This window comes from Staurois parvus, unplaced genomic scaffold (assembly GCF_062004578.1).
Source record: "Staurois parvus isolate SC_StPar_1 unplaced genomic scaffold, SC_StPar_1.0 ptg000414l, whole genome shotgun sequence".
NCBI lineage: Eukaryota > Metazoa > Chordata > Amphibia > Anura > Ranidae > Staurois > Staurois parvus.
Window position 1 is genome coordinate 29,164 of NW_028318210.1, and position 15,091 is coordinate 44,254.

Genomic DNA, 15,091 nt, shown 5'->3' on the forward strand with positions numbered 1-15,091 from the left:
GTTGTGAAATTTCAAGATGAAGTTCTCCACAATGTATATAGCTACGGCTGTGAAAGACCGCTTTTAAAGCATTCTATTGCTTGTTCTGAATACTTGAGTGTGGATAGTCTCAGCAAAGGTTCACGTCAAGTAAACTCCAACCTAGCTGATATTAAGCTGAACAATCAGCTGGCTCTGTTTCTATATCCTGCCATTTTCCTAATGTATTCATGTACTATATATTATACTGACATTAGGCTTGCTAATTGCTCAGGCAGGCAACCTGCTGAAAACTCTAGTGGGAAAATCTTGCCAGTGGATTCTCAATGAGCAGAAGTTGTCATTGGGGGATGTAAAGGATAAGTTCACTTTTTAAAGAAAATAATAAACGCACATCTTTTTGCAGGAAAAAAATTTAAATGTATTATGTTTTTTCACTTGGAGCCTGTAAAGCATTGCACAAGCGATCAGCAGATCACGGGTGCCATTGAAGACTCCTGCAGACTTGACAGTGTATCTGTGTGCTCGTACCTTATACAGGCAGGCAGATTACACTGACAGGAAGAGAGAATGACCTACCAGAGTGCTCAACAGCACCTTGGTAGTTCACAGAAAACTACAAGTCAACAACCTCATAGTAGTTTTCCATTCACAGAATTCTGTTTTTTTTTTTAACGAGTGACAGCTAGCGGGGGGAGAAGATCCCTTGCTAGCTGTCACAAGATGCAGCAGAATGGGCAGCGGCCCTGGCAGTGGGAACACATCCAAAAAACAGGCGGAACATGTAACATATTCCCAAAGGAGAACGTATCCCCTGTCAGCACCAAATCAAAGCTGAAATTCCAAAATTGGGTGTAGCTTGATAATTGGAAACAGTCATTTGTGCCCAGAAAAGTCTTTAAGCTAGCAGTTAATGTGCTAACCAAACTCATTTTGAACGCCTATAGGCACCTGTATAGGACACTCTGTAAAATGTGACCTGCATTTTTTTTAATAACTTAGTATTAAAATCAGTTGCAAAGGCTTGATATTTTATTTACTAGTTTACAAGCTAAGGCAGTCATGTGGTTTATTATAAGTACGATACTGACTAATGTAAACCTATCATAGGAGAAATACAAGGGCTAACATTGCTGGCCTCTTTCTATAAATGCTAGTTACCTGGCTGGAATTTTGTCCCACAAGCTTTAACACATTGAGAGCTCCTCCACAACATGGTGCCCATGTGGGACCAGTTATTCCTCACAGTACAAACATTGGTTAACAGATATATCAAGTTACATAAGAAAGTCACTTATACTGTAGATAATAACTGTATTTGTAGAAAGTATGCTCTGATATTTTTGAAGTATATTGGATACCATAATCATCAATCAGTAACAAACAGTTTATACCATTTAAAGGAATCATCTTTAAGAACATGTTACATGTTACATCCATATTTAGTGTGTTCCATGTAGCATGCTCCAATGCACCCATATCCTGCTGCCAGCACTCCCCTCTGTGATTGGATTTCCTCCCCACACTCGCTGTCATTTTTTTGAAAACAGGGTGGCTGTCCACACAGCGGCATCATTCATTCACAGATTCCTGTGAACCAAAAACCTGTAAGTACATCTACTACCGTGGCAGATGTACCCGTAGTTTAAATAGGCTGCGAGCGTGCTGCTCAGCACTCTCCTAGTTCATTCATTCCTCATTTAGCTTTGTAACAGAAAGCAAAGACGAAGACTGTGCAGGAGCCTGACTTTGCACCCGTGACCTGCTGATCGTGGGTGCAATGCTCTGCAGGCTCCTGTGTACACAAATAATAAATGCACATATTTTACCCGCAAAAATATGTGCATTTTAATTTTTTTAAAGGTGAACTTAGCCTTTAAATGCTTAAAATGAAGAGCTTGTCATCCTATAACCTGAAGGGGGATTAAATATAAGCAATTCTGTCACCTCCAATATCCAAGCTGCATCACAAACAAGGTGTATTGGGGGGGCTTGGCTGTCATAATAGGCCTATGATAAATGCCCCTTTTTGCCCCCTTACTTTCCTGAATTCTTCAAGCTTTGGCTGCACAGGGCCATTCAGCCCATTTTGAACGTAGATCTACATAAAAAAGCATGTATACAGGTAATGGAGTGGTGAATTACAGTACTGTAACTGACTACATTTGATTTTAAAAGCACCTTAAACTGCTAAGAATGTGTCTCATCAGACTGACCGTCAAACAGCTTGTCATATGGTGCACACATGTACTTTTTATGCACCTCATAATTCCAAATAATCTATGTTTCTGAATGATTTATTTTCTGCAAATTTAATTTATTGCAGCTGTTTCCATTACATAGCTTATTGAAAAATTCAACAAACATATAATTTATTTGGACTATTCTTATATACACATGGGTGTCAGTGTTTGGATCACTGTCTCTCTCTCTCTTTGTCTCCTCTGTCACAAAGCAAATGATAGTGAAGCTGTTGTAGGTATTGTGCACTAATGAATGGCTTAAATCAGTGGTTTTCAAACTGCGACCCTTGGCTTGCCTTTATCCAGCCCACTGTCACCAACAATGGGTAACTATATCTCCCACTAACACCAATGATGGGGCACTATACCTCCCACTAACACCAATGATGGGGCACTATACCTCCCACTAACACCAATGATGGTGCATTATTCCTCACACTGACACCAACAATGTGGCACCATTAGTCACAATGACATCAAACATGGGGACACTATTCCTCCCACTATTCCACTATCCCAATGGCACCAATGATGGAGACACTATTCCTCCCCTCATACAAAGGATGAGGCCTTCTTTACTGTCATGGATGCCAGGACAATTTCTACTCCCATGGGCCACACTCCAGCCCCCTAATGTCTGAAGATCTGTAAACTGGCCCTTTGTTTAGAAAGTTTGGAGACCCATTGCTTAAATAATAGAAATTTTCTATGCAGAGATGAATCTGCTAATGCAAGAACGTGAGAACTTCGTCACTACGTGAAGAACTATTTTTATTTCTTGTGTCTGCACTTGTGCACTGAACACACAGATATTGTAAAATCATCAAAAGAGGTTTTTTTTAAGCCCTAAAAGCATGTTAATTCCAGTTTGGAAATGATAACTGTAGATTGTAATAGGGTGCTGAAAGTAGTTTTAAGCAAGTTTTTAGCAGCCTTTGGCAAGGTTAAGCTAAACTCCAGATATAAAGAAAACAACACGGAATGTAGTTATGAGCTATACTATCACGTAGTAACCCCTTAACTTTGTGCCTCTTGGACCTTTAAGGGGTTTCTGATGCCGGGAGACGGGGTTTATGATCATGTGACCACTATGACTGGCTGTCACAGCAGTCACATGATCAGAAAGCTTTCTGTGAGGCGCCGGTAACTGTGCTAGGAGCGTGCAGGGCAATGCTCTCAGCACATTTGTTTACATTTAGACAACAAATATGCGCCTCTTGGTGTCAAGGCCCACTTGCCGAAAGGCTGCATATTTGCGTACTCTCGGCGCAAAAGGGTTAAAATGTATTTTTAAAATGCAACTAGTGTAATCACTTGAATTTGACTTTCTGAAAGCTTCTTGAAATCCCCTGTATACCAGTGAGGGGATACAGAGGGACAGCACTATGAGACATCAGCAAACTTCAGTCCCCATGTAATATAGAGCTGAACTCCAGGAATTCAGCCATTTTGTAAAATCTGTTGGCTTACTATGAGTTAAAGTTACTGAGGTGCAAGCCAACTCATGGACTTATCTCTTATTTACAAATGACCGTTTTACAGATTGCCAGGAGTACATCTATTGGTATACACCTGGTGCTCTGACAGGAAATACACTGTTTTCTTAAGCATGGCAGTTCTGCTGCCCCTCCCCTCCCAACAATGGATTCACAAAATTCAAAGCACTCTGTAATTGGGTGAGAGGAGGACAGTGGCAGGGTAGGTACAGCAGCTGCATGCAAACAGAAGGTAGACCGATCAGCCGACAGACACTGACCAATAAAGCGAATAACATTGATTATTTCATTACAATGGCATCTGAAAGGATAAGATGTATTAGAGAGCAACCAAACATGTTGTCCCCAAAGCTGAGGTGTTGAAAGCAGAAAAAATGGGCATGCTTAAGGATATTAGTGACTTTGACAAGGGCCATATTGTAATGGCTAAACAACTGGGTTAAAACTGAAGCTCTTATGGGATGTTCCTGCTCTTCAGTGGTCGGGATCTATCAAAAGTGGTCCAAGGAAAATAAATTGGTGAGCCGGTGACAGGTTTGTTGGTTGCCAAGGCTCAATGATGAATGTGGGGAGCAAAGACTAATCCATGTAGTCAGATCCAAAAGAAGAGCTACTGTAGCTCAAATTACTGAAAAACTTAGTGTTGGTTCTGATTGAGTGGCGTCAGAACACATAGTGTATCGTGTTTTGTGGCAAATGGGCTGTGTAGCTGCAGATAAGTCAGGGCGCCTATGCTAACCCACGTCCACAGCCAAAATGGCCTACAATGGGTACATGAGCATCAAAACTAAACCACGAAGCAATGGACAAGGTGGCCTGGTCTGATTCATTCAAGAATAGTTTGAGGAACACAACATTGAGTCTGAGGTGTTGATCCAATTAAGCATCTGTGGGATGTGTTTGAAAAACAAGTCCAAGCCATGGAGGCCTCATCTTGCAACTTACAGGACTTAAAGGATCTGCTACTGACAGCTTGGTGCCAGATACCACAGCATACCTTCACAGGTCCAGTGGAGACCATACCTCGAAGGGTTATGGTGGGTGGTCCTAATGCTGCGGCTGATCAGTGTATAGTGATAGCTATGCTTCTGGCACTCAATCAATATGTAAAAGAGAGAGATATGTCCACAAGGTGAGGTAGCCCCTAGTAACTCAGCGCATTTTTTACAAAATGGCTGAAACACTGAGCTAAAGCCCACAAAAGCCCTTTAAAAGCTTGTTTACAGCTAAGGAGGGAACTTCAGTTTGGATTTGTATTCAGCACTACTACTTTGGAGTTGAAGGGTGATTTAAAGTGAACCTGTATTTGACCTGGACTAGACAAAGTACCTGGTTCAGGTAAAGCACCACAAGGATCTAATAGTTTGTAATACAGCTCATAAAACGTATTTGCAAATGCATGTCAAAGTTGATCAATTAACAATGCCTTGTGTTTACAGAACAAGTCTTTGACCTACTGTATATCGCACCATGAGAAATTGTGAGAAATAGAGAAGAGAAAGGTGTGCATCCATGTTTAATGTTTGGTAGCCTGACACTTTCCAGCTGTTTTGTGATTATAGTACCTAAATGTACAGCTTCAGGGAATTCTGAAACCTAATGCAAACCATAGCAAAACCCAGAATAAGGGGTCCTTTCACATGAGCATCATCAGTTCCATTATGAAAACCGATTAAAAAAACACATGAAAGCTGAATCCTTTTCCATTAGTTTCGATCAATTTGTACATCCATTTTCAGTTGACTTTTTTATTAGTCATTTCGTTTAGATGGACAAATGTACAAAAAAAATTATGCTTCTTGCCTAAAACAGGCATAAACTGAAAACATCCATTTACATCCATTTGTCCACAAAGGTTTTTGTTTTCTGCAGACATAAACAGACTTGAATGTAAGCGGATGAAAATAAATGTATGATCGGGTAAACGGAAGTACATCCAAATTGTAGTTCAGTCTGGATCTATCTGAAAAACTGACAGATAGATCCAGACTGGACATGCCTTTCAAAGGATCCTTAGACATGCGTCATGTCCAGAGTTTCTACAGGATAACCCCAAAAATGCTGTAGTCCTAACTTTCAAATATACTTGACTGGAATGACAATGTAAGGCAAAAGTCATCATTTCAACCCGGTTCTTTTGTGTCATACCAGCAGTGAATTACATTTTAAAGGGTGTGCTACAGCAATTTGTTGGCTAGCCTTCATATGACAATTTTAGCATCAGGATAGTAGGAAAGCCCTAAGATACCCACCTTAAAGCTCAGGAAATGTCTACTTTATAAAGGTTAGAAAGTAAAGAGTTTCTCTACACAATACTAATGCATGTAATGAATTGTAAGGCAGTAATGTAAATGATGAATAAATAGATATAAAAGTTTGAAAAAAAATGCATACACTTTGTTGGAATATTATGATAAAGACGTAATGACTAAAGCAGAAAATCCTCTAATGAAGATAAAATACAAATTTGAAAAACAGATGGGTCACTTACTTAAAGTCCAAGTCCACCCAGAAGTAATATTTTGGTTTCTGCTGGATGATTATTTGTTGGGACCTCATGTTAGACCTCCCTGATGGAGATTCTCGGCGTGCTCCCTAATCCCCTACTGAGACCACAGAGAAGGCAAGCATATCAAACTTGCTGCATTGAGGTGTAAATGGAATTGGTGACAACAGAAAATGATGGGGCTTACCAACTCAGGGGCATGAAAAAACCTATTGAATGTTATGACTCACAGTGGGGGGTTCTCCACATAACCTATTTCTAAGTGCTCCACTCACAGTGCTACAATGCCCCACTTCTTTTTTCATGAGCCAGTGTCCTGGCTCATGAAAAAAGCTGTATTGCTACAACTAGAAACTTTTAGAAAGGGGTGTATAATGTCTTTCTTGCCAACATAAGGTAAGAAAGAAAACTTCCACATATATCCAAGTGTCACGTCTTCATTATGGCCTTCTGGGAAAGAGGCACAACAGAAGAGAGATCTTGGTGATGGAGTCCCTGAGAAATATAATTTCAGTTCTGAATGGACTTGGCTCTAAAGCAAATCAATGGCACATTGTCTGGCCATTCCAGTCCTTGCTGGTCCACATCTCAACCTACAACTGGCCATTCGCCATACATCTCCCAGCAGATAAATGGACAGCATACTTTTATAGTGAATGGTTTTATGTCACCTGTGTTTAAAACTGGCTCCCAATAGCAAACCACACTGGTAAAAAGTATACATATGTAAGAGCTTTCTATAATACAAAGATTTGTGTTACTCTTTCCATCCATAGATGTAGCTAGGGCGGTGACATGTAAACTCAGAGTCTCTTATGCACCCTTTAGCTGTTGAAAAACTTTCAACAATTCACAAAAGCAATTTTTCCAGTGAGATCAAATTGAGAAAAATGGACATATAGATATATATAGATAGATAAATATAGATACCACTGTATCTTCAGCTTGAAATTTGTGAATATTGAGATTTTTTTTAATCTATTTCAATGGTTGAGTATAAATATGAAATAAATACAAAAGTTTTTTGTTTTTGTTTTTTTTTTTTGTTTTTTTTTTTAAAGCGACTCTGGTGAACAAAACAAACAAAAACCCAACAAAAGAATAAAGTATACCAGAATAAGGGAATTGTTGCTGGTTATTATGCCATTATTCAAAGTATGATGTTTCTTGGTACCCAGAGTGGCACAAAGAGCTCCCTTACTGTTATTCTGATTTAAAAAGTGACCAGTATTTTAAGGTGTATCCACTGTTCTGCTTGTCAAGAATTGGATAGAAAGCGCTTTTTTCTTTTCCTCTTTATAGGGGTCTCATGGATTCAGAGTACTGCTATTTTAATGCACATCAGCCAATGATGCCAGTCACACGGTCCTTTGGATTATGATGTCGCTAATCTCCAACAGAGCTCTGATTGGCTGGTATCCATTCTGCTCTGGAGATCCTCCTCAAGGAGACTGCCGACGGTTGAGTACGGCGGATTTGTTGCTGCCTTATGCTTGGTTTCATTTAGAACCCCTTGATGTAACAATAGGCTTCCAGAGTAGCAAATAAAATGTAAAGTAACCACAAGGTTACAAAGAGCAAAGTTGTGGCAAGTCTGCAGCCTTTTGGGCCCCCCAGTTCCCCACCAATACTAGGCCGCCTCCTATACAGCAAGACGCTGATGCAGACAAATGCAAAAATGGTGAAGAGCGTTACGGAGAAAGCTAAGGTACCAGCTGGGACATGGAACTCTTGTCCTTGGGATGCCCAGTAGATGGCAGCAACAGACCAGGCTATACCAATGCCCAGGAAAACATTGACGGCGTTACTCCCAGTCACGTTTCCAATTGACGCGTCTGCATACACGTCCTGCGTAGCAGCCACTTTGCTTGCAAATGTATCTAGGAGAAGAAAAATAATACACAGTGCATTAGGAAATACTGAATATTGTTCTCTTCTGTTCAGGCCTGACACCTATTCAACAAACACATCATTTTATCACAATATAATTTTAATTTATGCTTGTAAAAAACTGCAGCTTATTTGAAAGGTCTACATTTACAGCATTAACAAGACAATGTTATGGCTCTTGGGTTCCATTTGAAATGTGTTATTGTTTACAGATGTAAATTATAGTCTGGTGATTTTTCTTAAAATAAGTAAATAATGAAAGTATGTGTATGCCTATTGTTTTTTACATGACTTTTTTTTCTAGTGCAGGTTAGAAGAGGAGAGCATCATCTGATTGTCTGGTATTGGGGGGGCACCTTTTGTTTGATGGTCAGCACCACTGCCAGCAGGACCAATATTCCTTCTTTCTAGGATTTCTCCTAGTATATATTTGTCTATCTCTGTTCCAGAATATATATACATATAACTAATGCTGAATGTTTACTTTTTTTATCATAATCAATAGAATACCTTCAGGGGTATTTGCACACTGGCATATTTTGCTTGCCATTCATTTTTTTTATTATTGTAATTTTTTTCTTTTAAAAAGAGAAAACTGCAGGACATTTTAGGTCTTTATGTAATAGCCTGCTTGTATACATGAACATAAGAATCACATTTTATTTCCTGATTTGAAAATACATCTTGATGTTTACATCTTGCTGGTTTCCATCTTTCTGCCCGGTAGTTACTGGAAAGTACATGAGAAATGCTGGGCTGCTTTCATTCCCCTTTTGTTCCAGCAGACAGGAAAGTATTTTAGAGCTTTAATGTTTGTTTTTATGGGAGAAGAAGACCTGATTTTATGTTTTTGATAGTAGGTCTGCTTTAATGTAGGTAAAGGTATGTAACATATGATCTGTTCAATCAGATCAATTGGAATCCCTGGAATCCTTGGAATTCCCATTTGCACTTAACATGCACATATGCATTTCAGTACACCTTGGTTGAGATCCGACTTACTGCCTTATTATAGACTATATGCCCAATTAGTAGGCAAGTGAGTTTTTTGACTAAATCATCATTTGTATGCATATTGGCCAACTCCAAGCTGTTTAAACTTGAATGCTTATTGGATTTAGGCATATCAGGTGATGCGTATTTGTGTAATGAGGGAGGGTGTGGCCTAAGGAGATCAACACCCTATATCAAGATGTGCATAATTATTATACAGCTTCTTTTTCTCAGGCAAAATGGGCCAAAAAGAGATTTAACTGACTGAAAAGTAAAAAATTGTAAAAAGTCTTTCAGAGGGATGAGGCACTCTTGAAATTGCTAAGATATTGGAGCCTGATCACAGACCCATCAAATATTTTATTGCAAATAATCAACAGGATCGCAAGAAACATGTTGAGAAAAAAAGACACAAATTAACTGCCGAAGATTTGAAAAGAATCAAACGTGAAGCTACCAGGAACCCATTATCCTCCGGTGCTATTATATTCCAGAACTGAAACCTATCTGGAGTGCCCAGAAGTACAAGGTGTTCAGTGCTCAGAGACATGGCCAAGGTACGGGAGGCTGAAACCTGACCACCACTGAACAAGACACATAAGTTAAAACATCAAGATGGCCAAGAAATATCTGAAGACAGATTTTTCAAAGGTTTTATGCACGGATGAGATGAGAGTGACTCTTGACGGACCAGATGGATGGGCCCATGGCTGGGTCAGTAAGGGGCACAGAGCTCCACTTTGACTCAGATGCCAGCAAGGTGGAGTTGGGGTACTGGTATGGGCTGGTATTATTAAAGATGAGCTAGTTGGACCTTTTTGGATTGAAGATGGACTCAAAATCAACTCGCAAACCTACTGCAAGTTGTTAGAAGACACTTTCTTCAAGCAGTGGAACAGGAAAAAGTCTGCGCCTTTCAAGAAGACTATGATATTTATGCAGGACAGGACTCCATCGCATGCATCGAAGTACTCTACTGCGTGGCTAGCCAGTAAAGGTCTTAAAGATGAAAGAATAATGACATGGCCCCCTTCCTCACCTGACCTAAACCCCATTGAAAACGTTTGGGCTCTTCTTAAACAGGAGATTTACTTTGAAGGAAAACAGTACACCTCTCTGAACAGTGTCTGGGAGGCTGTGGTTGCTGCTGTACAAAAAGTTGTCAACAGATCAAGAAACTGACAGACTCCATTGATGGAAGGCTTATGACTGTTATTGAAAAGAAGGGTGGCTATATTGGTCACTGTTTTGTTTGTTTTTTTAAATGTCAGAAATGTTTCTGTGCAAATTTTGAGTTGTTTGTTTATTATCCTCACTTAGGGCTCTTTAACACCCAACACAGTAGGATGCAGTTGGCTGCATTTTGGACTGCACTCCAACTACATAGGCAGTCATAATCAATGCAATCCTATAGGCATAGTTCACATCGTTGCAGTGCAGTGCAGTTAAAAAAAGTAGAGCATGCTGCATTTTTCTGCACTGCAAATGCAGGTGCACTGGTAAGTTGATTACTGCATGTGTTTATCAGGATAGGCATATCAGTCATAAAGTCTTCCAGAACACAGTGCAGTGATCGCATGGACCCCAAGTGATCACAGGGACACCTCTTCTGCCTGTACCAATAGTGGGACAAGCTTCTCTACAAAAGAAATAGAAGAAAGCCAAGCCCCAAATTCATAGAAAAATGCACTGCAACTACATGATAAATGCAGTGCAAAACACATGCAAACACGTGTCAAATGCACAGCAAGCGCGCTTCAAACGCAATTCAAATGCATGTAAACATGCAGTCAAAAATGCGCAGTTATGTGCAGTTTCTGGTGTGAATGGACCCTAACAGATGAAAATAAAGAAGTGAGATGGGAAAAAATTCACTTTTCATTTAGTTGCATAATAATTGTGCACATTAATAGTTGGCCAATAATTGTGCACACATAGATATTCTCCTAATACAGCTCAAACTCACTTTTACTTTCTTAAATATTCAGGTTTACAGTTAATTAACATTTTGGATTGACCAAGAGCACTGTAGTTGTCCAATAATGACATTAATCCTCAAAAATAATTATGGCTATGGAAGATACTTTATCTAGCTACATCTAAATGCTTTGAAATTCTAAAGGTACATTTATTTATAGCTCTATTTTTGGTTAACAGGTTGTCTATGTATAAGGTAAAACTATAGGAAATCATATTATAGGATTTGGGAAAGGTGTGCTATAAACAATGGTTGGGATTATTGTGAAGCTTGTAAGGATTAGGAATAAGAATATATCCTTAAAGTGGTTATGAAGACAAAAGTGTTTTTGTTTACCCTAATGCATTCCCTGTATTAAGGTAAAGTCCCACTGCATTTTCTGACCTCCCCTCCCTAAGTCTTTAAACTCTTACCTATCTTCTTTCACGCTTCAGCACTGTTCCTCTTCCAGGTTTCACAGGATATCCATAGGCTCCTGCTGCTATCAGTCAAATCCTCTGGGGAAGGAGCAGGGGGTATGGACGAGCCTCACTGTGTGTGTGTCTATGGATGCAGACAGCTTGGTTTTGGAGCACACCTGCACGGGTGTACCCATAGCAAACGGCTTGCTAATGGGGGCACTCAGAAAAAAGAGGTAAGGGACCACGAAAGAAGTGGTAAGGGACTGCTCTGTGCAATATCATTGCACAGAGAAGTTAAGTATAACATCTTTTTTTATTTTAATGAAAAAACTTTTGCCTTTAATATCACTTTAAAGCAAACCTTCACTCTAAAAAAAAGCTTACAGACAACATAGGAGGAGGGTGGACCTGGTGCTGGGTTGCAAGAGCCCAGAAGAGACAGACAGCTCCCCATGATGGAGACACAAAGATGGTGGAGTGAGATGGTATGTGCAGCAGAAGAGCCGCAGGGGAAGAAGAGGACAACGCAGGAATTGCTGGTCATGCAAGTCTATTTTTCTTGTGTAAATGAGTATCAAAGGGAAGTGGTAATTGAGAATATTTTTTTAAGGAAATGGTTTAAGTTTCTCTTAGCTAGCTAGCTAAACCTAGCTGCCCTGTCTGAATGCATAGAGCAATGGATGAAGGCAGTACTACCACCACTGCCAAGTTTGTATAATCCCTGCAGCCGTGATTACTTTTCAAAGTGGAGTCTTACTTATCTGAATGAGTAGGCACTACTACTACTACAGTGCTGGGTCTTAAAGTGGTGCAGAATTCAAAAATATATGCTGTAGGGAAAATTTAGAAAAAGGAATTTTGACTTACCTGCAAATTCTGTATCTTGGAGTACAGTACAGGACACAGACTGGATATTAATAGACTCTGGCTATAGGCTGCTACCTTCATATGACTGGACAATGACTAAGCTTTTGGATACACCCTCCTTGAGCATTCCCCTTAACCCTACCATATGGTATGAGACCTCATTTGTTTAGCAAATGATTAAGAGTAACACAGGAACAGAGCGGAGGGTGTCCTGTGTCCTGTAATGTACTGTCAAGATAGGGAATTTACAGGAAAGTCAAAAATGTATTTTATCTTAATTATACGGCACAGGACATAGACCCTGGGACATTCCCAAGCAATGAATCAGAAGGATGAGCAACAACAAAACAAACAGAGCTCTGCCAATGGACCCAACAAGACAGAAAAGGGATCAAAGACCCAACTCAGTGCGCCACATAAAGAACCTTGAAGCTGAAAGCTGCATCTGTAGAGGCCTGGACATCCACTTGGTAGGACTTGGAGAATATGTGAAATGAAAACCAGGTGGTAGCCTTACAAAGCTGAGCAACAGACGCCTGATGGTGGAATGCCCAGCAAACCTCACTAATCTGGTGATGTGAGCACATAAGGGTACTGGAGGTACCATAGTTAAGTTTATAGGCTCTTACAATTAGCTGTCTTATCCACATGGCAATAGTGGAATAGTGGACTTGCAGGCAGGGTGTCCTTATTCAAAACTCCATTGGCAGGACAAAAGGAGAGTCAGTTTTTCATATAGAGACTTTGGCTTTTAGACACTGACAACTCTGATTATGTCCACACAATGGAGAACAATTTCCTTGTGATGCATAGGAGTAGGGCACAAGGAAATCAGGACAATGTCTTAGGTTGAAAGGCTGATACCACCTTTAGGAGAAAGGAGGGTTTTGTGCATAAAAATATTTTGTCTCTGTGAAGGATTGGGAAGGGCTCCTTACAAGAGAGATCTGCTAACTGACATATCTGCTAGCCACCAAGTAAGCCACTTTGCAGAAGAGATCACTCGGGAAGTTTCCTTCAAGGTTAAAAATGTGGTTTCTGCAGGGCAGAGATGACCAGATTAAATATCCAAGGTGGCTTGGGCTGCTATAATCTGGGCCTGATCTGTGAGACACCTTGAATAAGGGGTTTTAAAAGACAGAGAGAGAATCAAAAGGCTTTTGGAATAGGATGGAGAAGGCTGAAACCTGTCTCTTAAGAAAACTAAAAGCAAAATGTAATAAAGTCCTGATTGCAGAAAAAACAGAATATCAGGTACTGAGTAGTCACTGGGTTGAGGTTATACTGTAATGCCTGTGTTCACACCAGGTGAAAAAGGATCTCCTGGTACAGTAGTAGATTCTCCTTAGAGTGGCTGTTTTGGCCTTGATTATTATGAGGATGACAGTCAGATATACCCGTCCTTCAAGACCTGGACTTTAACAGCCATACCATTACAATCAGTGACTGAGATGCAGGATGGTACAGGAGGGCTTGGGACAGCAAGTCTGGCCCATTTAGGAGAGGCCAGAGGTAATCTCCCAAGAGTTTGAGTATGTCTGTCTGAGTACCAAGTTCCTCTGGCCTAATTTGGTGCAAGAGAATCAGTTTTCTTCTCTTACGCTTTCCTGCGGAGCAGTCGAGGAAGAATCTGCAATGGAGGGAGACGTATAATTATTATTATTATACAGGATTTATATAGCGCCAACAGTTTGCGCAGCAAGTACATGGGATTACCAGAGCATTGGATGCCAATACTAGAGGATCATAGAGCCAGGCCATACATAGGGAAACTTGCTGTTTAACCTCGAGGTAGGATGTCTACATCTGGGGTTTCTCATTTCTGACAAAGGAGATTGAAGGCATTGGGATGGATTTCCCTAGGTCCAGGTGATGACTGCTGACAAAATCTGCCTTCAAACTGTCCACTCCCAGGATGGGAATGGCAAAGATTGCTGGGCAGTACTTTTCCATTGTGGAGATGATCAGATTTACTTCTTTGAGGCTGCCTGAATCCTAGTCCCCCCGATGATTCATATAGGGCACATCCATGGCATTGTTTAATTGCAACCTGATTCGATTTCCCTAAATAAGGGGGATCCAGTGGTGCAAAGCCAATTTTTTTGCTCTGAGCTCCAAGATTTTGATGGGGAGCTATGCTATAGGTGATCAAGTTTCCATCCAGTGCTGGATTGATAATCCACCAAGCTAGGTAGGTCCTTGGATGAGCCCTAGGAGTCTTGTGAGAATCTTACAGATAGATGCCTTTCTGACTCAATGTCTGAACATGAGACTTTAGGGAGAGAAGCTTGTTTGGCAGAAGGAAAACCCTTGCATGCACCATGGCTATAATGGGGCCTAGATATTTCAGATGCCAGAGGATGAACTTTTGGGGATTGATTACTCAACCACAAGAATCTGGATACTCATTTGGATGTTGTGAGAGAGAATCAGAATATTCTCTAGGTACCCTGTAACCTGAGAGTCCTGAGTACTTTAGAGGTCATGAAAGGGTGCAAGGAACAGTTCATGGGTGAATACTCTGGGTTCAGAGCATATGCCAAAAGGAAGTGTGACAAGTTGGAAGTTTTTGTCTCCTACTTCGAAGCACTGATGAGGCGGAAAAATGAGAATAACAGAGATACGCGATTAACAGATAATCTTGAATGCCTACTAATACCAGGTAATCCCCTTTTCTCATAGAGGCAATATCTGAACTGGTAGATTCCATGGAAATTGTGTGAATGCAAAGGTACTTG

General features: G+C 40.4%; 1 protein-coding gene across 5 annotated transcripts in view; it reads right to left on the reverse strand.

Moving 5' to 3' along the window:
- Positions 1-989: 989 nt before the first annotated feature.
- Positions 990-15,091, reverse strand: part of SLC8A3 (solute carrier family 8 member A3) — a 455,799-nt gene continuing 441,697 nt past the window's right edge. For all 5 annotated transcript variants that reach the window (XM_089686834.1, XM_089686832.1, XM_089686833.1 and 2 more), the window contains one exon: positions 990-8,104. In XM_089686834.1, the coding sequence (XP_089542960.1) occupies positions 7,728-8,104 (377 nt within the window). In that variant the 3' untranslated portion in view covers positions 990-7,727. The remainder of the gene's footprint in view (positions 8,105-15,091) is intronic.